Source organism: Haemorhous mexicanus, chromosome 6, assembly GCF_027477595.1.
Source record: "Haemorhous mexicanus isolate bHaeMex1 chromosome 6, bHaeMex1.pri, whole genome shotgun sequence".
NCBI classification, from domain to species: Eukaryota; Metazoa; Chordata; class Aves; order Passeriformes; family Fringillidae; genus Haemorhous; species Haemorhous mexicanus.
In genome coordinates, this window is record NC_082346.1 from 23,196,309 (window position 1) to 23,221,123 (window position 24,815).

General features: G+C 37.1%; 1 protein-coding gene across 2 annotated transcripts in view; it reads right to left on the bottom strand.

Moving 5' to 3' along the window:
- Positions 1 to 1,890: 1,890 nt before the first annotated feature.
- The window catches only part of LRRC4C (leucine rich repeat containing 4C), a 90,344-nt gene continuing 67,419 nt past the window's right edge, over positions 1,891 to 24,815 (bottom strand). For both annotated transcript variants that reach the window (XM_059849266.1, XM_059849265.1), the window contains one exon: positions 1,891 to 4,011. In XM_059849266.1, the coding sequence (XP_059705249.1) occupies positions 2,053 to 3,969 (1,917 nt within the window). In that variant the 5' untranslated portion in view covers positions 3,970 to 4,011 and the 3' untranslated portion in view covers positions 1,891 to 2,052. The remainder of the gene's footprint in view (positions 4,012 to 24,815) is intronic.

Here is a 24,815-nt window from a genome sequence, read left to right on the forward strand (position 1 = left end):
TTAAAATTCCCTTTGAGAAGATATTATTTTTCATGTAGCACATCAAAGGATAATGCTTTGCCAAATGTTTCTTAGAGATTGTTATAGAACTTTGGGTTTCATTCGGTGTTATACTTATCAGAATCCTTGCAGGGTGTGATTCATTGTCACCTATCTCCACTGCATCCTCTTAAATCAGGCCTTTGTACTACAACATTCACTTGCAACCTTGAGAACTGTGCATCCAACAGGAGATGTTTACCTCTTCAACCTATCAGAATTCCATCTTAAACTTACAGAATAGAAGCACATTTTTCAGTGGGATCTTCATCCTGCATGCTGTTCTGTACTAGAAAGATGCAAACGGATTTTGCTAGGAATTTTATTTACCTGGCACAAGGCCCCAGAAACCCTCAGTAAGGGTGGTTAAGAAACAGGTGAAAGTACATTCAGAAATCATATATAAGCTTCTTTTTTTTTTTTGTCCTAATTTGAATAATCTTAAAATGCTTCTGTTCAGCTGCCAGTGCATAAAGTTTAATTTGGCAGAACTTCTGCTTGGAAGAACACAATGTCCTGAAGTGGGTTTTCTACTGGAAAGCCTTCCTTTTAGCTTTCATCAAGCACAGTATACACCAGTCCTAGACCAATAACCTAAATCCAAAGAATTTATATAAACAGAAAGGCAAAGGGTGTGCATTTCCCATTGGTACATGAGTCTGAGTTTAAATTAATGGAAACTGGGTACTCCACAGGGAGTCTAATTGTCATACAAATTCCAGTAACTTAAAATATCCTCTGATTTGTCTGACTTTGCTCTTTTAATTCTTTAAACCCAAATCCTCAGATTTTTTCCTGTGATTTACTCCTTGAAGAGCATGTTGATTTGATTTTGCACATAGGGATACAGCTCTTATTACAGGTATTATTATGGCTAAGCTTCTTTCCTATTTGTGCCTAGAAGACCCAGAACAACTGAACTGGAAACCACTAGCTTTGATATAAAGATGAATTTTCTTATTGACCTTTATAAATAATAAAAAACAGAAAAAAGTTTTAATTTTGTCTAATAAATTCAGAGACAACTGAAGTTCCTTGCAAAACTTTTCTGGCATTGTGAAAAGCATCTTGCGATATAATAGAGATAATTGCACACACCATTAGAAGGAACGATCTCAAACTTGCATTAGAAATCAAACACCCTTGTTTGCCAGTATGTTGTTTTCATAAACTAAAATGAAACTGTGATATCTTTCAGTTATGATCCAAAATTATTTAATTATTCTCTTTAAAGTGATTGTGTTTTGGACCATTAGAGCAGATTATCATAAGAATTTTAACAAACTTTTGATGTTTAAAGCCACATTAAGAATGAGCTATATCCAAGTACAGAAAAAACAATATTTTATTTATAATCTTAGTTTAGTGTTTGAACTACAAATTCTGGTTCTAGAATTGCTTAAAAGATCATGGGTTTTATAGGCTTTAACAAGTAAATTAATTTTTGGTTTGATTTTTTTTACTTTTTTTTCATTTTTTTCACAGAATGGTGCTTTCGGTAAATACAGAGCAAATCATTACATGGAGAAAAAAAAGGTTTACTTGTTTTTCTCACTTGCAAAGTTACTGTTATTACTCCATTCTCTGTTGAATAATTTCAGAAAGGGCATGAGAAAACAAAAGAAAAAAGAGAAAGTGACAAAATAGACCGAATCTCACCACTAGAATTCACCATAAAAATTCCCAAAGTGTAACAGAATTCTTACAAAATTTCCTAGATCAGTTCTTTTAGGGAATCAAGATCTCCTATGAAAAATATGGCAAATGGGAGTCAGGGTAGGTTGGGCAGGAAAACGGGAACGAGGAGGGTAAATAACTGCAGCAAAAACAGGTTCTGAGGAATACACATAATTTTGTCTGCTTTAGATCACAATAGAATTTTTAATAAATAAATTTCTTTTTCTTTGTAAAGACACTTTTGAAACAGTAGATTTAGCCCAGTCATTTGTGTCATTTGTTTTATAAACCATCTTTTGTTGTCCCCCCACCCCACCCCTTAATGTCATAAATGTTTTAGATTTGAGTCTCTTGAACATTGTCTTTCGAGTTCATTCGGATCAATAACGGTTCATGCACTGAACTGTGTATTGAATTTATTGTGTTAACTGTTGTTGTGTGGTTGAAAGGAGATTTATAAGAGTTATAGTGATTTAAGTGCTCATGCTCTATTGCTGGCATGGGCAAATGACTCTCTATGGGTGTGTCACCTGTAAGCTCATCATCCACATTAATGATCTCTACAGTCCGTGTTGGAGCATGATGATTCTGACGGTGATGCTGTTTCCTCATTTTGTAGAAAATTACCAGCATCACAGCAGCCATGAGAGTGATAGCCACAAAACAACCAATTATGATTTTGGTAGTCTTCATAACCTCATCTATTCCTGGGATCCCGTTGTTTGTGTCCGTCACAGGAATGGTGAACGTTTTTTCTGTTGATCTTGTGCTCTGTGGAGTGAGTGAGGTTGTCATGTTAATGGTTTCCCAGCTGGTAACTGGTGTGGGCCCAACCTGCTCTGTGGTCTGTGCCTCATCCTGAGAAGGTTCCACAGTCTCTACCGTGACGGTTGAAAAGTACGTGTAACCGGGGTTATCCAGGGCGGTCACATTCAGCGTGGCAGAAGCCGTGGTATTCCCAACAGAGTTACTCACCATGCATGTGTACAAACCCGTGTCTTGCACGGTTACCTTGGTAAAATTTAATGTGCCATCACTGAGCACAGCAATCCGAACTCTGTACGCCCCATGCGTCATTACAGATCCATTTGGAGTAATCCAAGATACAGAGGTCAGGGAGGTCGATGCCCGGCATTTCATCTCTGCAGCCATGCCTTCCGTGACGTTGAGGTCTGCTGGCGGCTCCACTATGACTGGAGCATAACATGTGAAGTAATTCAGGTCCAGCTCACCAATGTACCTTCCTTTTAAACTGGGGGGCGTGTGGCAACGGGCACAGCATGCAGTGTTGGAGGGTGCCTTGTCTTTAATCCACCAGCTGAGCCAAAGGATATCACAGTTGCAGTTCCAAGGATTGTGATGCAAGTGGATCCTTTCTAGGCGGAGCGGCGTGAACAGGTCATGAGGCAGCAGTGTTAGATTGTTGTGTGCCAGGTTGATCTCTACAAGTGACTGAAGGTTATCAAAAGCATTCCTTTCTATCACTTGAATCTGGGACTGTATCATCCACAATTTCTGAAGATGCATTAACCCTTGGAAAGAACCTGGCCGGATTGCAGTCAAGTGATTCCCAGAAAGATCTAACTCATCCAGTTTTACAAGCGGAGTAAGGTTAGGAATCTCTCGAAGATTGCACATGGCAAGGTTCAAATACCTCAAGTTGGACAGACCTTCAAAGGCACCTTCTGAGATGTACGAAAGCCTTTTCAATTCCCCTAAATCCAACCTCCGGAGAGAAGGGATTCTGTTAAAAGCATAAGAAGGGATGCTCTCAATGGGGTTGTTTCTCAACCACAGTTCCTTCAGTTTTGATAGGTATACAAAAGCCCCATTTGGGATAGTGGTCAGACGATTGTCAAAGAGTTCCAAAGTGTTGAGATTGGCCAGACCATTGAAAGCCCCTATTTCAATTGTTCTGATGTGATTCCTGCTGAGCTGCAGGATTTCTAGATGCCTCAGATGCTTGAAGCTATTAACTTTAATGATTTGAATCTGGTTCTCATGGAGATTGAGTAGCCGGGTGTTGGTGGAGATGCCGTCTGGCACGTCTCTAAGATTTTTCCGTACGCAAATCACTTTACTGAACTGGTTGCTGCAAGAGCAGACGGAAGGGCAAGTTTGAGCCCTCACTAGACCAGCCACCACAAGAAGCTGAAGAGCCAACAGCACCACAAGCAGGGGGTCAAATAGGGCCCTGTTAAACCTAGGACCTATCATTATCTGCTGTGGATGTAAGGTCATCTTGTTCAACATTCATAATTTATTTGGTGTTGGTCCTTCTGGAGTTTGAATCGTCTGAAAGAAAGGAAGAAATGAGAAGGAGAACATTAATTTAATCTCGAATAATTGTGTTCTCTCAACAAAGGCTTCTCAAGTCCTTTCAGTCAACTCTACCAATTTCTCAAAATTCGACAGTGAGAACAGGTATAGAATTTCTAATATTATGTTTCAGTACAGATATGTATGTCAGCTGCAACTGGCAATGAGATAAGAAATAGCCATACATTAGTTCTTCTGCACATTCCAATGTACAGAGTATGCAGGTGGATGGCAGATAAGAAGTTCAATCACAATGAATACCTAAAAGAAATGTAACTCAGGGAGAGTTGAAAGAAAGGACAAGCATCTCAAAAGGCAAAAGTTAGCAACATAGGATTCTGCTAAGATAGGAATTATCAGAGTATTCAAGGTGTTAACCTTTTTTACACATTGCAAGAGAACAGATAATATGAAAAGCAAGTTCATGGTATGGATAAAATTCTCTGTCTGTCCAAACATGATTCCTGAATCAAGTTTAAGTCTCCAAAATTGAATGTTATGCAGATGACAGGGCAAGATCTTGCCTATAAGAATTAAATAAATAAATAAATAAATAAAATAAAGAAGCATACTGAGCATCATCCAATTTAATGATATGGCCTCTTCAATTCTTTTGTTTGGCACCAGCAGCAGAGAAACACTCATTAGCAAATGTGTACTGAACACAGAAATGAGAATAGCCATTTATTCAAATGCTGAAAAATAGCCCTTGTAGCTGCAGGGTTGTCAGTTTCATTGGCACCTTGAAAAAACTCTCAAAAAATTCTTACTGCAAAGGGAAAAAAAGACCTTCACACTACAAATGATCACTACCATTTTAAGAACTTCAGTACTGATTCATGTGTGGCAGTTTTTATAGTCCCCAGCCTTCAGTTCATTTTCAATCTGCTGCTCAGTTCAAGATTCCTCTGTTGCCGAGATTAATGAAATTTCTTATAAATCAGCCAAAAGTGAAGTCTTAGAAATTACAGTGAGCTTAAAGCATATTTATAACCCAGAGCACCCAGATGGGTAGTACATATATATTCATTAAAACAAAATACCATAAGGCAACAGTTTTCCACTCCAGGCTCCAAACTGATTCATTTTTTGTAAAAATTAGAAACTTTTCTTAAAAAAAAAAAAAAAGCCAAAAAAAAAAACCCCACCAAAAAACCACCAAACCAGGAAAATATATTAACTTTCATCTCACAGCAATTCATTTAATGAAACACTTTTTTTTTTCTAATTGAATATTCAGACAATGTGTTTTTGAGAATACATTTCTGCATTTTTAAAAAACCTGTTATAAGGGTGCAGAGCTAGCAAGTTTTCTCATCTCATTTTTAATAATTTACTGCAGAAAAAGCCAATATAATGGTAAAAAAACTGTGAAGGGAACTAAAAATTCTGGGCTGTATCTGTATGTTTGATCTCTCTATATGTGCTATTTATAAAACATCATTCTTGTTATGAAAGATTCATGAAACCAATGTGTATTGCAACCTTGAGCAAGTCATTTCTCTCTTCAGCTTACACTTCTGTCCCATGGCTCTGGAGAACCCTGCGGCTGCAGTGTTAGATGTTACTGCTGCCACCCCTCCATCCCTTTCCTCTGCCAACACCTGCACTCCTGAACATCAGCTTCATGGGCTTAGGATAATGTACTAGACTAGATGAGGGGTCAGCGCTCTTCACACCTTCCTTTTCACTGCAAGCTCACCAGGTCACTTATCTCTTCAGAGGTGCTGAACAGGATGTATGGAGAAACACTCTCACCGCTAAAATTCAAGTTTGCTTGCAAAAGTCCATCTGCAGTAAAACTATATTCAAAAAGCAGGTTAAAAGGCCATAGTTCCCATCTTTCTTACACAGTTATGAAGAAAAACCTGCCGTTGTGGTCAAAAGAATTCTATTAGAGCCTAATATTAATTTTAGGGCTCTTAGTTAAGACTTGTGATCTATGTATGATCCATGAATTTTGCTGCTTAATAGTAATGAACCATCATCTGTGATAGTTAATGTGACTGTACTAGCATTTTTTTCACCCTTTTTTAATTTTTAACTTTTTTTTCTTTTTTTGGTGCAGTAATTTGTTTTTCCTTTCTCATTTTCAAAATTCTTCCAAAACTTATACCCTAAGGACTTGGACTGAATAATGAATTCCATTAACAAGTAATAAAACAGACACAGAAACACAACAAACTAATTATTTTACCATTGCACTGGTGCAATGTTTTTGTCTTCACTGAAACTGGCCTGAGAACTCAGCCTGCTATGTTTGCCTTCAGAGCTGCCAGTTATCCTTGTGTACAAGGCTGGTGAGGCACAGGCAGCACGTTGGGCTTGCAGAGGCACAGGAATCTTCTCAGACCAATCCAGTTAAAGGCCAGCTTTGTAGGATGTCATATAGCTTCTCTACCTTTCTTTTTGTGACTGTCTGGTCTCATTCCTGTATCCTGGATTCCCTGAAGGACCAGGAAAACTACAACATTTATAGAACAAAAAAGTACAGAGAAATAAGAAAGGCCATGGGAGAGCAAGCACCCTCAACATCAGGCTCTGTATGCACCAAGTCCCTTCAGCTACTCTTTTGTAGCCTCCGTGAAGCTGATGATCCCAAGCCAAGCTGGAAGTACTCCAAGGCACTTTCCTCCTGTTCCAATTGCTTGAACCTCAGGGTACCTCCCAACATTTCCTTCACCTAGCTCTTCATCCAGAAAATCTTCCCATTTCATCACTACACACATGCTCCATGGAGAAAAAAATCATTTCACTTGAGTACATTATGACAACAAATAAATTATCCAATAATGAGACTGATCAGTAAATGTTTTCTAACCCAAACCAAAGTATTTACATGTCTCAGTTGCAAAAAAGATTTTTGAAAGGAATGCTTTTATCTTCTTGTGATAAATTCCCTATATCCTTCCTATTTTTGTTATTGACTGAAACAATGAATCATTCACATGGAACAGCTTTTTCCTTGAACTGAAGGCCAAAATCGCCTGTGGCTTTTACATTTACTGTTCTCCCTAGTCCTGTGCTAGGGATGTCTCAATCAAACATATGCCTCAGTAGAACCATCTATCAAAGACCTCCAGGGAAATCTGACACGGTCAGGTTTCTGTAAAATTCAAATCTGTGCATACTCTGAATACAGGTTTGGCTACTGACTAATTGATAGCTTCTCTGACTCTATAATTCTGAAGACAGGATCACCATTTTATGATATGTGAATACGAAGTTCTAGATATGTTTTCACATGTATTGGTATGTTTGATCTTTCTGTGCCTAAGCTGTATCTTGCTTAATATATAAGTAGAGAATATCCATATTGCCATCCCTCTGCAACATTTTCCAGGAGGCAGTGAGAGCAAATCTTAGCTTTTGCAGCCACCATTGGATTTAACTTTGGATTTATTTATATTACTTGTCATTTTGCCCTGTTCTTTGTTAGTATAGGAAGCAAACTGCACTTTTTAGGACAAGACCACATTAAGTGGACTTGGTGCTGCTAAAGTACAGAGGAGATGATGATCCAAAAAAGTGATCATGACCAGCAGAAAATATATTAGGCAATACCTTGCTAGTCCTCACTTCAGCTACTGAGGTTTGCATGAAGCTGACATATGGCAGTAAGATTCCTGGTAGCTGGAAGAATGTTGTAAAAATATCTTTTCTTTTATATTGGTTGTTTTTCAGGGCTCAGAGCTTAAATATTCAGGAAGTCTTGGGGCAGGTATTTCATATCAGGGCAATCTTAAATCATAAATATCTTGGAAATACCCTGGAAAAAAAATTAGCCAGCACAAAATAACTGTGGAAAATTAATTTAAAGCCTTGAAGGGTGTTATGGAAATATTTTAATGGGCTTTACATACAGATCCATCTGGAGCTCTGTACTAGAGTAATTTGCTATTCAATTCCTATTTATGCTAGAGACACGGAAGGTTCAGCTTTGCAAGCCCACACATGGAACACAGACCATCTACCAGTTCTTTAGTCTTTGTTGACCTCTTTGTCTTCTAAGTTTGTTTTTTTTTTTCATTTTCCTAGTACCAAAATAGCAACTCTACAGTTAATTCAATATCACTAGTGCCCTCTGCTGTAGAGACTAAAAATTTAGTTTAAAATGTTAAGAATTTCCTTACTGCACAGTCAGTTCCCTACACACAGTGAAATTATCAAATGTGTTTCCAAACATGGCCTTAAGTCTGTCTGTGGCACTGCTCTAATTACCACAGCATATATTATCTGGTTTTTAGCACAGTAATGTATATTCTCTTTATGGCCATGGAGACATTCCCAGACATATATGGAGAGCTGTTCATTTTGTTTTCTATTTTCACGGAAATAAAAAATCTTTTTTTTTAAATTGACATTTGATATGCACGTTCTCCTCTCTATAGCCTATCGACTCTCTGTTACTCTCAATGTACTACACATTTTCCTCTGAGCTGAAAGCCCTGCCTTCTTAAGATCCAGTGCAGAAGATGAAGCAAGGAATGACAGGGCTAATCTACCTCTGCAGCTATGCTCAGTGCCTCTTTCCTTAGAGACAGCTTGGAGGATGCTGTGGTTACCCTACTGAAATGTAACTTTGCCAAATGCGCATGCACAGGTGCCTTCTTTATGGGCCTTGTAATACTACCTCCATTTTTTAAATTTTTTTTTTGTAATTAGGTCTTGGGTCTGATGTGCTTTGCTCTCCTTTTGCTATACTACCAGGAGAAAGTGACTGTGCTCCCTCTGATTGCTGAAGGCTTTTCCTGTAATGGGGATCTTGGATAACAAAAGAGAACTTCCATGCCATTTGCAAAGATCTGTCTAATGAGGTATGGCAGGTGGCAAAAATATTTCCCCAAGCTCCAGTGACCCTTAGCTGGCAGTTTAGTTGCTGTTGGCAACTCATGCTTTGCTTTCTGTCCTGTCTGTGTGTCTATGAAAAACTGTCTCAGCAGCAGAGCTGTGCAGTGCAAAGGCCATGGCTTTATCCCAATATATGGTTTAAGATGCAGTATGATCTAGCACACTTTGGTTCATGCTGTACCACTGTCATGAAAAAAATGGAGATGTGATGTTATATGTGCTGCATTGAAAATATAGACAGAATTTATCAAGTGTCAGATGTTTAAACTATCACAGTAAAATTACATCATCACAAAGTGATCACAGTTGTCTCAGCTGAAGAACTGTTAAATCACAAAAGCCCTCCCTCAGCCATGTCCCAGAGAGTTTCAGGATGAGAAGCATTCAAATCAGTTTTTTCAAATTTTTTCAAGTTGAAAAATATGTGGATGCATTCAGAAAATGCATCTTTGCTTCACTCTATATAGCAGAGTTATGTATGCTGTACCTCACACCCTTTTAAAGAGGTTTTCTGAGAGAAAAACCCTTTGCAATGATATCTGCATTTTTTCAGAGAACAAGCCACTCTACAGTTGCAAATTGAACAGCAGATTTCCAAACATGTGAAGAGGAGCTAGGTGCGTCAAGCAGCTAATTATGCTGGGAAGTCTCTTCCGGTAGCATCAGCACCAGAGAATTGGAAATAGTTTCTGTATGGAACAGAGCTTGGAGCACAGCAGTAAAAATAGGTCCAAATCCCAGGATGACCTTATGCAGAAGTAACTCTTTTGACTCTCTTTTCAGGAACTCTGAAAGCTCCAAGGACCTGAGACTGATCCCCTTTTGGCAGCAATGGCAGCAGAAGCAGCCAAGGGAATTTCAGTGTAGACGCGCACACAATATGCTTTAGCTCCACAAAGCAGTGAGACACACGAGGGTTAGCCTTTGTCCCAGAATAGAGACTGAGCTGTGGGCAGGGAGCTCCACCGGGGTCAGAAATGCTCTACCAACATCTGCTCTGCAAATGCTCCAGCAGCCTCACATGTGTGTCCCCATATGGCTGTGCAGGGTTGGGCCAATGGAGCCACACTGCCAGGGATTCACTCACCATAATCTCCTGCCCACCTCACCTCCCCCCTTTTCTCTCTGGAAATACCTTTCCACCTGGCTGAACCCTCAAGGACTTGAGCTCTCAGTTCAAGAGCAGTGCAAGCACTTTGCATGCTGTTCCCTGCCCCTGCACAGTACAATGACACTCTTCTCTTTTTCCATGGGATGCTTTTGTCACTACCAAAGGAACACGTGCTATGCCCTTAACAGACAACTGCAACGAATCATCATGCAAAATCAGTGAAATGGTTAACAGTAGGTTTACCATTTTTAAATGGTTTCCTTTCCCTAATCTTATTTTTATTTCTTCATGGGTTGGCTCCGGTCAGACTTTTTTAGAATAGACTGATCTACAATGAAATCCCATGTCTATGACTATAGAACTGGGTAACTTTATCTACATCGTTAAAAATCAGTTTTCCCTTTTCACTGCTATAGGACTTTAAAAGTCTCAACAACAGTTAAGGGAGCCATAGCAATAATGTCTAAAATACTGTGAGTTTCAAAACCCAGCAGTTTTTATCTATTTCTTTTTTATTTTATTTTTAGTTAAATACAATGGAGGCCAAAGCAGGCTAGATAGACAGCCCTGCAATGCAAACTAATTACTCATGAGGCCAGACAAATCAAAGCACTCACAATGCAAATTATTCTCCTCTTTGCATCTTTCGCTGCTTTGCTCTGGGACATAGTTCTGTGGCCCCTTGAAGCATTCAAGTGTAGGAGGCAGAGTGGATATTGCTGTACCATAGATACTTCCTAGTTCTCTCCTGCAAGCCTTTCAAGACTCAACTGAATCACTAAGACAGTGATCTGAAAGACCTAAATGTGATTGGACACATTCAATCCTCCTGAATCACCACTGATTTCAGAGGAGTTCAATCAAGGGTGAGCTTGACCCAGTCTGCCTTTTTCTTCTTGTCTTTTATTTTGTTACACAGAAAACAGCTTTATTTCACCCACCTCATTTTCCAGCATGATTTCATGTTTCCTCTTTCATTTCTTCCTAAGGTTTAAAATTTTCTCTTTTACATCAGTTAAAAGAAAAGAACATGAAATAATCCTTTTAAAAATGAGAATCTGAGTGCACATTGGTCCAAGCTAAAATATTTGCATTTTAGCTAGAAATTAGGATATTTTACAGTGTTTGAACCTCAATAAGTTTGGTATTTCTCTTTATTTACAAATATAATTTTACTCTTAAGCATCATTCACAGTTTGTACCCTCAGTAAGACTAATTTCAAGGTAAAATCAAATATGTAATGAATATTTCTTTAGGATAAACTTAGATATCTTAAGAGGAATTATATTTTTTGTTTTCCTCTCCCTGGATGCCACTCCAGGGAGTCACTCCAAGGGTGATGAGGACAAAACAATCCTAACTTCTCTGTTCAGACTGTTCACAGTTGCATGAATAGGAGCAATCTATGAGCTATTCATGATGAGCTAAAATTCCTTCATAAAAGCCACCACAATACAGCTTGGTTCTAGTGCACCCAGAAACATTCTAGAATTTTAATTGGAATTCACTTTTAAGTGGGTTAATTCTATTGCATTAAATCTTAGTGTGGACATTCTTATTTAGAATTTAATTTAAGCTAAATTGAATCAAGGCCACTGTAACTTCAATTAAGAGTGTCCATAAAAGGATGTAATGCAGTTCAGCTAGTCCCTTTTCAAAGTTAATTTGGATTCATTTTCTTGAGACCTCGTATAGACATTAGGAACTTTTGTTCTGTATTGATTTGGGCTTGATTCAAACCAATTACATAAAGGTAAAAAGGTTTTCTACCTCATCACTGATCCCCCTGGGTTACTGAAGTTCCATTTTGCTTCACTAATTCAGTTGATTAAATACATTTTCTCAGTCATTTTGTTGTTTGTTTCATCTCATATCTCCTTTTGGACAGATATTTATGTAGGGGAAAACAGGCAACTGAACAATGGAAATTTTACAATAGCCTGATAATAAAATTCTCTTAATTACAGAAGTCTGCCACGGCACCTCATGTGCCAACCATGATATAAGAGGAAGTCAAACAAGACTTTCAAGACTTTCATCTCTTATGGCAGAAATATCTCAGTGAGCAATAATTAAACTGCATTATTTCTAAACCTATGCTTTTTAAATTATTTTTTCATTCATTATCTAACTAAAATCACAGATCCATGTTAGGAAGGCATCTGAGAAGCACAACAAAATTAGCACAAAAACAACCCTTAATAAAAACTATATGCTGTTTGGAAGCACTGGTCCAAAACAGTGCAGGTTTTACTCATGTCATACTGGGGTCATTTTTTGAAATACCATAGCATATTTTGGTCTTAAGGGCAATTGAACATCTATTTAGACACAGTACAGTGATACTTTATTTCAAACAAACTAGTTTTGGTCCGGTCAATTTTTATAAGTGGAAACATTAAATTGCAAATTAACATCTTTTTAAAAAATGTACTAGAACATTTCAAACTGTAGGTAAAAAACTGTTACTTTATGCAATAATAAAGTCTGTGTCTTTTCAAAAATGGAAAGGCAAAAATGTGTAAGGCTCATGGAATCCAAGGTATTAGCCCTGACTACTTTCAGGTTTTCTCACTACTCACAAATGATAAAAAGAGATGTGGGAAATGTAAGGTGAGAACAACCTAAGAAGTCATATACGAATGTAGCCAGTGTAATGAAGAGAAACAAACAAACAAACAAACAAACAAGTAGAGTATATACTTGGACTTAAGAAAGTTTCCTTCTAACCTAAGAAAATTTGAATCTAGTTTTTAAAGTCCAAAATATTATTTCCTAAATTACAATATTTGCACTTGTCTACTGAATGTACTAAGGCTGAATAATCTTGTCGCCTTGCTGAGCTCTGGACATCAGCAGATAACATACATAAAAAGACAAAAATATTTTAGTTTGATGAACATGTAATGCAGTAGCAGTTGTCTATACTTCTCTACAGTTTGGCAACAGAGACACCCTGGTAATAGCCAAAGTAAATTTAGAAAACTTGGAGATTACTTTGATATCAGCAAATCAGAGAACTGTCCATTTCAGTGGTATGAAAAGATCAAGTTTGTACAATAATAACTGCAGTTTTTCAAAATGAGCTTTGTATTATGTAAAACAGAGGAGACTGAGGGATGAAAGGAAATTATATTAAAGCAGCCATGGAAAACCTACATCAATATTTTTTTGCAGTATTATTTAAAATAGGTATCTGCCTAAATACTTCTATGCCATGATGATGTGTCAGGAAGGCTGTTTTCCTGTTTTCCTTTTTTAACTGCTAAATTATTTGATGCTGAGTTGAAGAAGTGCTTTATAGGTATTTCATAACCTTGATAACCATAGGCTGTATTGTTAATTTGTATTATTTCAAAATACCTTCTGGGAAAAACATACCCAGCTAACAACACACTAAACCACCAGAGTCCATTTTGCATCATTGCACTTGTAGTGGCTAACTGAGTCCAAATTACTCCCTCATTCTGTTAATAAACAAAGCAACAAAGAGAAAAAGAGACATGAATTAAAAAGTTAAGGCTGCAAATAGCCTTGGGTCTGGCAAATGATGGTTAAACTTCTTGTCCTTGTAACTATGGAAACCCCTTAAGGTAAGAGTGGAACACAGGCACTTTGTGGTCTGCAATTTACAAGCTGTTTATTTAATTATGAAGGAATATGAAACTGTTAGGGGCAATGCAATTATCCTACTGTGATAGTGTTTTGAAAGAAAAAATAGGTAGAGAGAAATATAAGAAGTTAATTTTTTGGAAAATTACTTGTTTTAGGACTTCTATGAAACTGCAGCACATTGTTTTTTACTGAAATCTGTGATTTTTTTTTTTTTCCCCAATGAGAGTGAGGAGCCAAAATTAGTAATACGACATTTTGCCATAATATCCCTCAGTAGATTCATAGTAATTATGTCCATTCTATGCTTCATGAACAAAACCAATGTCAGGGTGTATTTCAATTAAACCCTAGGTGTTACCAAAGTGCAGTACAGCCAGAATAGCAAGCACATTATTACCAGCTCTATCACTGCTGGGCAATGAACAGGTCACAGGTTCTCTTGTGCACAGCATTTGTACACCTTTAAATATCACAAGTGGGAGAATGTTTCAATTCAATTTAGGAGGCAGCTAGTGAAATAAAATTAAGAGTGAAACTATGTGGTGACTCAGGGGGACTATAACAACTACTTACAAGTATTTTCCTGGATCTGAACAGCAAACTTTGACCTGAGAGTTGTGTTATTGGCAATTGCTTGAATGTAGTGACCCCAGGGCCCTTTGCACATCAAGGGGAGTTTTTGGCGTCAACCGTCATTCCCTGGATTGCTGTATGAGATATCAAACATAAACACACCCTCACAAGGCCTCTGGGAAAAAGACAGGTAATATTTTTCTTTTATACAGTTGAAGAAACTGAGGCAATAATGGATTAAATTAGTTACCAAAATTCAGGATGTGTATATAAGACACTTTGCAAACATGAGTTCACACTCCACGCTGGCCAGATGCAATAGGTGTATTGTCAAGTATCTGCTGCAAGTTGCTGACATTATAAATGGCAAATGTGCATAAATACTTTGGGAGTTTGAAATTGCAATTTATAATGCTACTCCTACATGAAACTCATTGGACTCTTCTACCCAAACAAAAAAACACAGACATCAGTCCAGATCACTTGAGACACAGTACAATCCTTCCAACAGATAATGATAAAATTACTATAATGATAAAAGCTGAAAGAAAATTCCTTCCATAGGATTGTATAACCAGCAAAATGTGGCATTCATTATAATTTGGAGCTATCCAACTAAGGAAATGTAAAGCCCTTGAAAAAGAGCAAGAGTTCACCTTCAGAGAACCAGCTTCAGTAGCTGAAGAAGGAAAGGGAAGACCAAATAGATCTAAATGCATTTAGCACCACTCTCCCTGCCCAGCCACCTAGACAGATTTTTTTACCCAATGAATGGTTCACCTGTCCACACCATGGGAAGTTAGTTTCTCTAGGAAAATGCTGCAGAAGACAGTGCCAAAGGCTTTACTAAATTCCAGGAGGACAGCATCCACAGCCCTTCCTGGATCCTCTGGGTGGGTCACCTTGTCAGAGAAGGAGATCAGGTTGGTGAAACAAGACCTGCTTTTCCTAAACCCATCCTAGCTGGACCTGATCCCCTGGGTATCCTATACATGCTGTGCAAGGGCACTCATGGCAATCTGCTCCATGACCTTCCCTGCCATGAGGTCAGACTGATATAAATGCTACAAATTTCATTTTCATTAGCTATTTTCCTCAAGTGTCAATTTTTCTCTAACAAACACATGTTTCTGACCTGGTCAAAGACTCATGTTGTTTACAGTACTGTTGAAGGATAATGTTTCAAAAACAGTTTCAGTCTAAAGTGACTAATTACTAAAGTTTTAGTTTCTAGATTCCAATAATTAGTTTACTAACCCCCAAATATCTTTGTATAAAGCATAACCATGGGGTCACACATGCACATATAAGATGACATTTGAATTTTACCTTAACAGGGAGTATACATCCTTTAGCAAGCTTAGTTCAGTCAGGCACTGGAAGCGAAAATAATGAGACAGAACTAGGTCCAGTTTTATAACTGTGTCAACCACTTTAACATGACAAAAAAAAAAATTATGTATTTTTATTTTAACAGTTTTAATTTTATTCAAATGTTAAATTAATTATGGAGTAACTTAATATTGGAGCATTGTGTTTCTGTATGTGCTGAAATCTGACACTAGCAAAATCCTGTATCATCCATCCCAATGTGTTTTCTTGAGGTATCCAAGACATAGTGCATGTCTTTTCAGAATGTCATCTGATTCAAGAATTGAATAGGTAATATAGATCTGTCTAGCAAGTGATGATTAACAAAGAGATCTTTGAATGAAGCTTGGTGAAAATCCAAGGCTTTAAAGGAACTTGTGAGAAAATGTGGCAACATATATGAGTTATTCTATTTTTGTCCAGACAACCTATAAATCCAAGAATCATAAATTATAAGATAGAAGAGATGTTATCTCTCTGGAACTGCATACTACAGGAAGTCTTATAGAGAAAAATAATAGATTACTTTTCATGTAGACATGGTGTTAAAATTGATGAATACACCTTTATTTAATGGAATATCTTTTCTATGCAGGCTCCTTATAGCCTGCTTGTCAAAATCACTGACCAAATTCAAAATATTATTACACTAATGTGAAAGTCATATCAGATCCAGGAAAGCTAGCTTATAATACTTTAGCAGATGATAATTTTTACTACAGTGCTGTGTATCTGCTTCAAGTTACCAAAAGGCTCTAATGCCCAGTACCAGCAGTGCTGCCCGCTTGTTCAGCTGTTCAGACTCTTAAATGCTGATACAGTATTCTATGTGCATGAGCTCACCACACACTTGCATTTTTAACTAGTTCCATGAGAAACAACCCTAGGTAAAGATTTCCTCCTACAGAACCAAAGGGAGTTTTGCATTTGGTTTCAGTGGAGTCAGGACTCCATGCCATATATCAATAAGAATTTGCTCTATAGTGCCAACTGCAGATTATTGCTGATGTAAGCACTAGGGCTTTGATGACATTCTTTTAGGACAGTTTCCAGGGATATTAAAATATAATTTTCATTTAATTAAAACTGTCACAGAACATAAAAGGAAAAAATAGTAACTGAGAAAGCTAAAAAAGAGTTCCTATACATAAAAGTCGGCTATAAAAAAACCAGTAATACAATATTTTAAAATGTCAATATATTAATGCATCTGATTTAAAGCAGCTGTCATATCTTATGGTAACAAATAGTTTCCAGCAGAGGAGAACATTACTGATAAAGACAAAAGCACTGAATTCAGGTTATTTTTTTCATTCTGTTCATTGAAAGATACAGAGTTACTATAAGCAACACATGATCTGGTCAATAGTTAAAGATAATACTTAAACACAATAGCCAGTAAAGTTTTCATTCAAGCTCATGCATTTCTACATGCATAGCTATACCTAATACACCTAAAGATACCTCAACATTATTTTTAAAAAGCCACTTGTTTTCTTCAAGAAAGTCACTTGTTTTCTATCAAGAAAGTACTTTCTGAATTTTTGAATTCTAATTGTTGCTCTAGCCTGAACACATCAAAAAATACAGTTGAAGGACAAAGGTGCTAATGTATCTAGTTCTCTTTGGCTCAAAATTATTTTCTGGATTCTTGTGTATTCCTCTTCCTACTCCAGAAAGATGCATGAGGACAAGGACATGAAATATTTCCAAGGTGTCATTAGCAGGCATCCATGTAAGCACTATAAAGCACATGGATAATGCAGTCCTCCTGTGAAGCATCTGAAGACTTTTGCCATCATCAGACACTCTCCCACCAGAGTATTTCACACCAGTTCCATGTACTAGTGAGCTACTAAAAGCAATGATAAATGTAGGTGCTAACTGGAATTAAATATCAGTGATACACAGCATGTATATCCCCAGCACTGCCATGACATGCAGACCTGCATCACATAGTGGACTTTTTAGACTGGAAGATTACACACTTAACTGTAGAGTGGATTTTGCTATCTGCCTATAGGCAAATGAATTTTTTTGCCAATTTCTAGATTTTTCTTCTGCTTGTGCAAGAATGTCTAATGGCAGCTACTACCAATCAATTGTCTGCCTTTGTCTGCCTTTGATCTGCAAGAATGGTTTTAAAACTTGGTTTCAAGCATCTTCAGAAAAGCACCTTAATTTCTTTATTCATACTGCTGTTCATATGTTCAGTGCTTAAGAAAGCTCAGGAAGTGACAAAATGTTATCACAGCAACTAGAACCAGCAAAGACTTCAGGGAGTTCTGTCTCACATTCTTCACATAGAAGCACAGAGATTTCCTTTACTAGACCTGATTTCTGAACTGGGATCTAAACAGCAGAAGGATTTAATGGAAGACAGGACAGCTGCTGTGTATCAGAGATAAGGAACAAGCACAGATTTAAGAATTTCCTCTAACACAGCAGCCATGGATCTAAATCTAAGCTATGACTAGCTGGGAGGGAATGATGGCAAAAAAAATATATATAGGGAAAAGAAAGTGATATACATAACACTTTCCTGTGGCTGCTCTTTATAACTTTTTTTCCTTTTCAGTTGAGTGAAGGCAACATTTTTCTCTGTAATTCTAGGAAATTGTCTGAACTGAGATCAATTTCCCAGATGGGATAAACTGGAGTTGTTTCATTCAAGCCAATGAAACCAGATGATTTTATTTCAGTTGAAGGTTGTGATCCTTGGTACCCTCTAAACTAAACTTATCCCTTCTTGAAAAATAAGCTTTCTTGGGAAACCTTGGAGCAGCCTTCCAATACCTAAATGGGGCATACAAGAAAGCTGGAGAGGGTTTTTTACAAGGGCATGCAATAATAGAACATGAGAAAGTGGCCTTAAAATGAAAGAAGGCAGACGTAGGTCAGATATCAGGAAGAAATTCTTTACTGTGAGGGGCTAGAACAGGCCCAGAGAAGTTGTGAATGCCCCATTCCTGGAGCTGTTCAAGGCCAGGCTGGATGGGGCTTTGAGTAACCTGGTCTAGTAACCTGCTCACAGCAGAGGGGGTTGGACTGGATGATCTTTAAGGTCCCATCCCACTCAAACCATTCTGTAATTTCATGGGTTTATGAATATCCAGAGGTTCAGACAGCCAACTGCTATTAAAAAGGAGCTTTTATATAGTAGGCTTGGAATAGTAAAGACAAAACTAATTGTTTTAACCATGAAATAAAGAATTCTGATTGCTGAATGCTGAAAGAATAGTAATCATACCTTAAGAGTGGACCTTGTTTTAGTTGTCAAGAAATAAACTTTCCTTTTTCTGAATAATTGAGGTATTTACTTTCTTTTTCTCTTTTTTCTTCCTTATTGCAATAAATTATAGGGTTACAATCAAAATTATGAAATAAAAACAGCAGACATAATCCACATCAAGGAAAGAGAGGTTATTATCTCCTCTTTTACAATGATGTCTGGTGTGGATGAAATTTAAGAAGTTTTAGCTTAGAGTTATATATTAACTTTTTCCTGTATTTTAAATCCTTCATTGAAAAACATCCATCCATCCATCCATCCATCCATCCATCCATCCATCCATCCATCCATCCATCCATCCATCTCTCTCTATCTATCACAGTTACTTTATTTCCTGCTGAAACCTAAGTATTCCTGGAGAGACTCATAGCAGGTTTTTTATAATTTATCATATTATTTCAAGGAATACTGAAGGCTGCTGTCTTCAACTGAAATCAAAGGAAAAGTTTAGAAAAGTGGCCAATATAGCCATGCTCAAATTTGACATAAATTAATTAAACTTCCCTAGTGTTTTGGAAAATACATATTTGGAAAAGGATTTTACTCCAAGTGGGGTGGATTTCTCATTCACTTCTATCATGTTTAAGAACAGATATTTCTGTCAGAACAGCACTAGAACACTGGTGTAGAATTAGATTGGGAGAACAATCAGCTTTTACAAATTTGACAAAATAGTTTCTTGTAACTTTCCATTTCTTTCAGCAGATGCAATGGATCCTTTTTAGGAGAGACACAAACTAGGTATCCAATGGGAAGAGGCTGGTACCCTGCATGCTTTAGCTAACAGTAAGCTAAGCACACTGATAATCTTTATATCAGTATTTGCAGAAGCATGTTCCAGACAGTGTCTTTCCCCTGATACTTGTCCTGAGTGAGACAGGGTGTGAGAGATAACTTGGGAAACAGCCATCAATTATCTTACCTCTTCCTCAGAGAGTAACAACATTTGGTGGGATCTATTAACATTCAGTATCTGCTGTCCAGACTGCCCTGAGCAACATTTCTTACTAAAACAGGTAACAAATTAATGTTCAGTGGCAAATACCAGGATTTAGAGTACACTCTATAGGTAACCACAAAAAGGGAGCAAGGCTATATTAAAATCTTCTCATTATACTCTACATATTTACATGTTTAAAGAGGGAACGTTTTCTGCAGCTCTACAAAGCAGCCCAGCAAGACTTCAGTATACTGAAGTCAGCAAATCAGTTTAATACTTACTCCTTAATGTATAAAAGTAGCATAGTAAGGCACCTTTCAATTTAATTAAGGATCTTCTAAGAACTGACAAAATTCATTTCTCCTTCTTATAGAATACTAAATCCTTATTTTAAAATTTAATTTACCTGCAGTTTGGTGTCCAGGTTTTCAGCAATCTCTTTTTTTCCCTTAAGTGTAGCACAAATTGCTGAGTTTAAAATTATATAGCAGCAAAAAGAAAAGATTTTTTCTTTTAACGCTTTGGGGTGCTTTTCTTCTCACCAGGATCCCTCACATTTATACTAAATACAGCTTCATTTCTCAAAATGAAATTTAACAAGCCGTACTTAAGAGTGAGAAATGCACTTACTAGACCATATTCAATTGCTCTTGGATGTTATTCTTCATCTCCCAAAAGGCAAAGTAAGAACATACTAGGAAGTGAGAGGAATTTTATCAGTCACTGCTGAACAATATGAACATACAGTACAAAAACAGCAGACAGTATACCTGGAAGTTGGTATACAGAACTACTCCTGTCCTTGTGAAATTCTGATTTTCAGACTGTTGATTCAAGGATTTTGAACTAGGCTTTGCTTCACTTTCCTTGTAGACTGCAAGGAATAATGACCAATTCCATTTTCAATCCAACGATCCTTGGCCATGCCACGCTGCCCATTATACAGTGGCACAATCATCAAAAGCAAGAGTAAAATTCAAAGATCCATACTTCATACTACAACTAAAATGACCTGACTTTTTATGCTTCTGAGTGAAAGGTCCTATTTTTCTGAACACATACTGAATTTTGCTATTTTTGGAATGTTCTCTCAATGGGAAGTCTCAATATCAATTCAGTGCATAGCGATCGCTTCATTCAACACCAAATTAGTTATGGATGCTGAGCCAGTGCTCTGTGTCATGAAGAATGCCTGTAGAAAGTCCTGACTGTGCTGTAATAGTGGTTACTGTCAGAAATGAAATTCATAGGCCAGATCCACAGCTTGTATAAATCAGTGCAGCTTCACTGGCACCGGCTCTGTCTCACTGCATCCATTTAAATAGTTTCTCAAAGTCCTGATCCAACATTTTTGTCCAAGTGCTGGTTCAGGTAACTGCAGGCCAAAGTACATACATTTAAGAAAAGCAACAATAACAACAAAGGATAGCATCTCTCTTCACTGTTAATGAGCATAAATGAAGATTAGTTTTTTTTAATATTTGTCTGGTAATTAGTTCATTATATTCTTATAGAAATTGTACTTAATGCAGTATTTCTCAAAAGTTTTTCCACTTAATCAACACCAGGGTCACAAAGATCCTGTTCAACAATTTCTGTCTCTGTCCTTTGCAATGACAATTGGATTTCTGTCACAAGGAATAAACAAGAGGAGGTTCCTAGAAGATGTGGATGATGGCTGTGAGGAATTCATTGTTTAATATGCATGGGAGTCTTTCCTCTGGAATGAAGACATTAAAAGGTTTAGATTATAAGTACTTAAATTTAAATTCCATTTTCACTCCTCTTCTGATGAATTATGACTTGCCAAAGCCATGCCAAAATTAACAGACAAATTCAGAATCAAAAGTCCCAAGTTCAAGCTTTCTTTTTTTAGTGTAAACAATGTTGTTTTCACAATAATATTAAATCCACCATAGGTGTACTTTCATCAACGGGTACTAAATAATCAGCTGTTTTGAACTGCAGAAACTAAACTAATCACTTCATCTCCCCTATTTTTCCAGTCACCTCACTCAAGGATAACTCATGTGCCACTGACCAATGAAGCAATTAAGAGGACTTCAGAAGAAAAGTTGGAATGTTTCTATGACACTGCTGTTTCCCCCTTGTCCCTTCAGGCAAATGTCATACCCCTCAACAGTATCATATTCTCTTATGCAATACATAGAAATACCACCTTTCTGTTTAAAGTCACAGATTTATCTTAAACATGAATTAACAATTGGGGAAGGTAAGAGCCTTTCATTATTTTGAATGTTTGATCTTCATGAGGCCGAACAGCACTTCAGTTAAGTTAGGAAAAAGATGTGTAAAACCATCAGGACTGTATTAGAAAAAAGTACCCATAGTCTTTGATGCTGATTCCTTTCTCACAAGTATGAGCTACTATTTTTCTTTTGCTTAAAGCAGCTGGCTGCAAAATCTGGAAAATGCAAAAAGGCTTTGCCAAAAGAATGAACTTCAAAAATTGTTCTGTAGTTTAACACCTGTAGTTTATCGTTCTGTAGTTTAACACCTGTAGTTTAAAATGCATTTAAAAGTGTAATATTGATATATTTTACAGTATCACTCAAAATGTTGGTATAGGAAAAAAAAATATTCATACTCACTTCATAGGGTAGAACTCTAGGTTTGCTGGAAATGAAAGTAGCATTTGTCAAAAAAAATTAGTCTTCCAGGAACTTTTCCCCCCTGTCCTTCCTTGTCTACATGTAGTATCAGAAACCTGACATATTTGAAAGATGAGTCTTCACAAGATAATCTTAAACCTGTTATAGAAAAACAGAATTCAAACTTGGCTTTTGTAGGCAGTGTAGGGATTTTTTGTCCTGCCCCTTGTTCCTTCACAGTAAAGCTGGATGGTGTATGTGACATTTGGCATTATTTGCAACTCAAAGTTGAAGAAAACTATGTCCTGTGCCACTGCTAATGGGGCAACTCCTGTAGTACTTGTAGCAGAACTTTTGTTCTGCAATACTGAGGATTATAAATTTATATCCTGCTGCTAAAATGTGCTGTTGGGTCATTACTCAGTCTGAGCTAAAGCTGATTTGATCTTGAAACTCAGCAGAGAAGCTTCCTGACTCAAGATCACAGAGTTATAGAGTCTTTCTCAATAACGGGTCAGATAAAAAAAAATAATAAAAAGAAATCACAGGAGGGGGAAAATCAAGACACTCATTTCAGCTAATTACTACCACCATATCTGGCTCATTAGTGCCACTGACTCATGTGGGATGAAAAACCAACTGAAAAGGTTGCACACCAGCAAACTAAACATGAAAAATACTCTTTTGTAATTATAAATGAAATAGAATAATTGATTTATGGTCAATTAGTCCTCTGACCATCTGTTATAAGTTAAGTGGTAAATAGATAAATAATGCAAAAAACATAGGACTTGTAAAAAAAAAATTAGAAAATGTATCTTCTTAATAAGCTTTCTTTTAATTTTTTTTTTTAAATTTTTTACTTCATCTCTTCCACTAATCCAAAACTACTGCCAGCAGAACTTATAGAAAAATAGCCTGTTATGCAATGCCATGAAATGTACACAGTGGTTTTGCTGATAATAAACTATTCAAAAGCCTGGAAATTCTTTTTGCAGAGCCTGGGGATAAAAATCTAAAGAATTTAATTTCTACAGACTTTGCAAGGGAGTTTTATCCATCCTACAAGATAACCCCCAACCACTATCTAAAAGAAATAATTTTAGTTATGTTTTGGAGAGGAAGTACTGGCCCCAGTAAAATAATTAGAAAAAACTTTCTTCTCACAAGAGGTTCATTACATTGCACATGTTTTAAGAAGAAAAGAAATGCAGTCCTGTTCAATTTGCAGAAGGTTTCTATTCTTTTCATGCCTGTTAAATGCTACATTGGGTTCTCTCTCACTCATATGTATTTTCTTGTGAGTCATTTAGAGATCAGCACAAATACACGGGGATTTAGAGGACTGAAGCCAGCATGCTTCATGATAATCAAATCTTTAATTCCTAAAGTAGGAGTAAGGTATCTTCCTAATTTTGAGGCTCTGAGCCAGAGCTACTCTTTGCAAGTTGTTTTTGCATTGTTCATAGTAATTTTCCTGGAATTTTAAAAGCCTTCTTCTATTGGGTTCAGTTGAGTTATACACAGATCATCTATTTCTAAGCTAGAAAGAGATCCATGTTGTGATGCCCTCTAATTTAGGGTCATCCACCCCTTTTATTAGGGTGTGTACTCCAGATAGAAATAAAAAAAAAATATGGAGAGGAGAAAGTGCAGAATATAGTATGCAGTGGATGTTTATGCAGAGGATCTGAAATCATTACCAGTCCTTTGAGACAATCCTGAGAGACTAGGATTCAACAACCTGAATATTGTGCCATGCAAATGAAACTGATTTGCTTCTGGGGAGAGGTAATGAAATAGGAAAATGAGTATCTTTGTTACCATTTTCTATTTCATAGAATAATCATGCCTTAAAGCTGCTGAGACCAGTTCCTCAGATGCTTGTTTGTGGCTTGGGCTTCCAGACAAATCATGACATTTACAAGTGCTGTTCCATCCTTCCAAAGATGCTAGCCAGCTGACTGTCTATTCTGTTGTTAGCTGAGAGGTGAACATACAAACATACCAAAACATATGTATTTCATAGGGACACATCCTTAAAAAGAGATAGGGACTGGAATTAAGGTCTCAAAAGAGGAAATTAATTCACTTGCCCACTGACTCACCTTAGCCTAGCCTTGTTTGAGGATAGTCATGTGATCCATTAATTTGAAATCTAATTATGCTCTACTACTAAGCACAAATGCAGGGAACTGCATGTACCCAAGGAGACATTTCAACGAGATTTCCTCTGTGGAATGTCTGCAATACCTAATTTTAAATCAGGACCCAAGATTTTGCCTTCACTGAAATGAAGCTAATCTTTGCACAGTGAACCAAAAGAGCATTCCCTTAATTAGTGGTGTCTGTGTTGGGGCAGACACAAACATGAGAGAATTGCATTCCAGTCCCAAGAATTACTCAAAATCTCC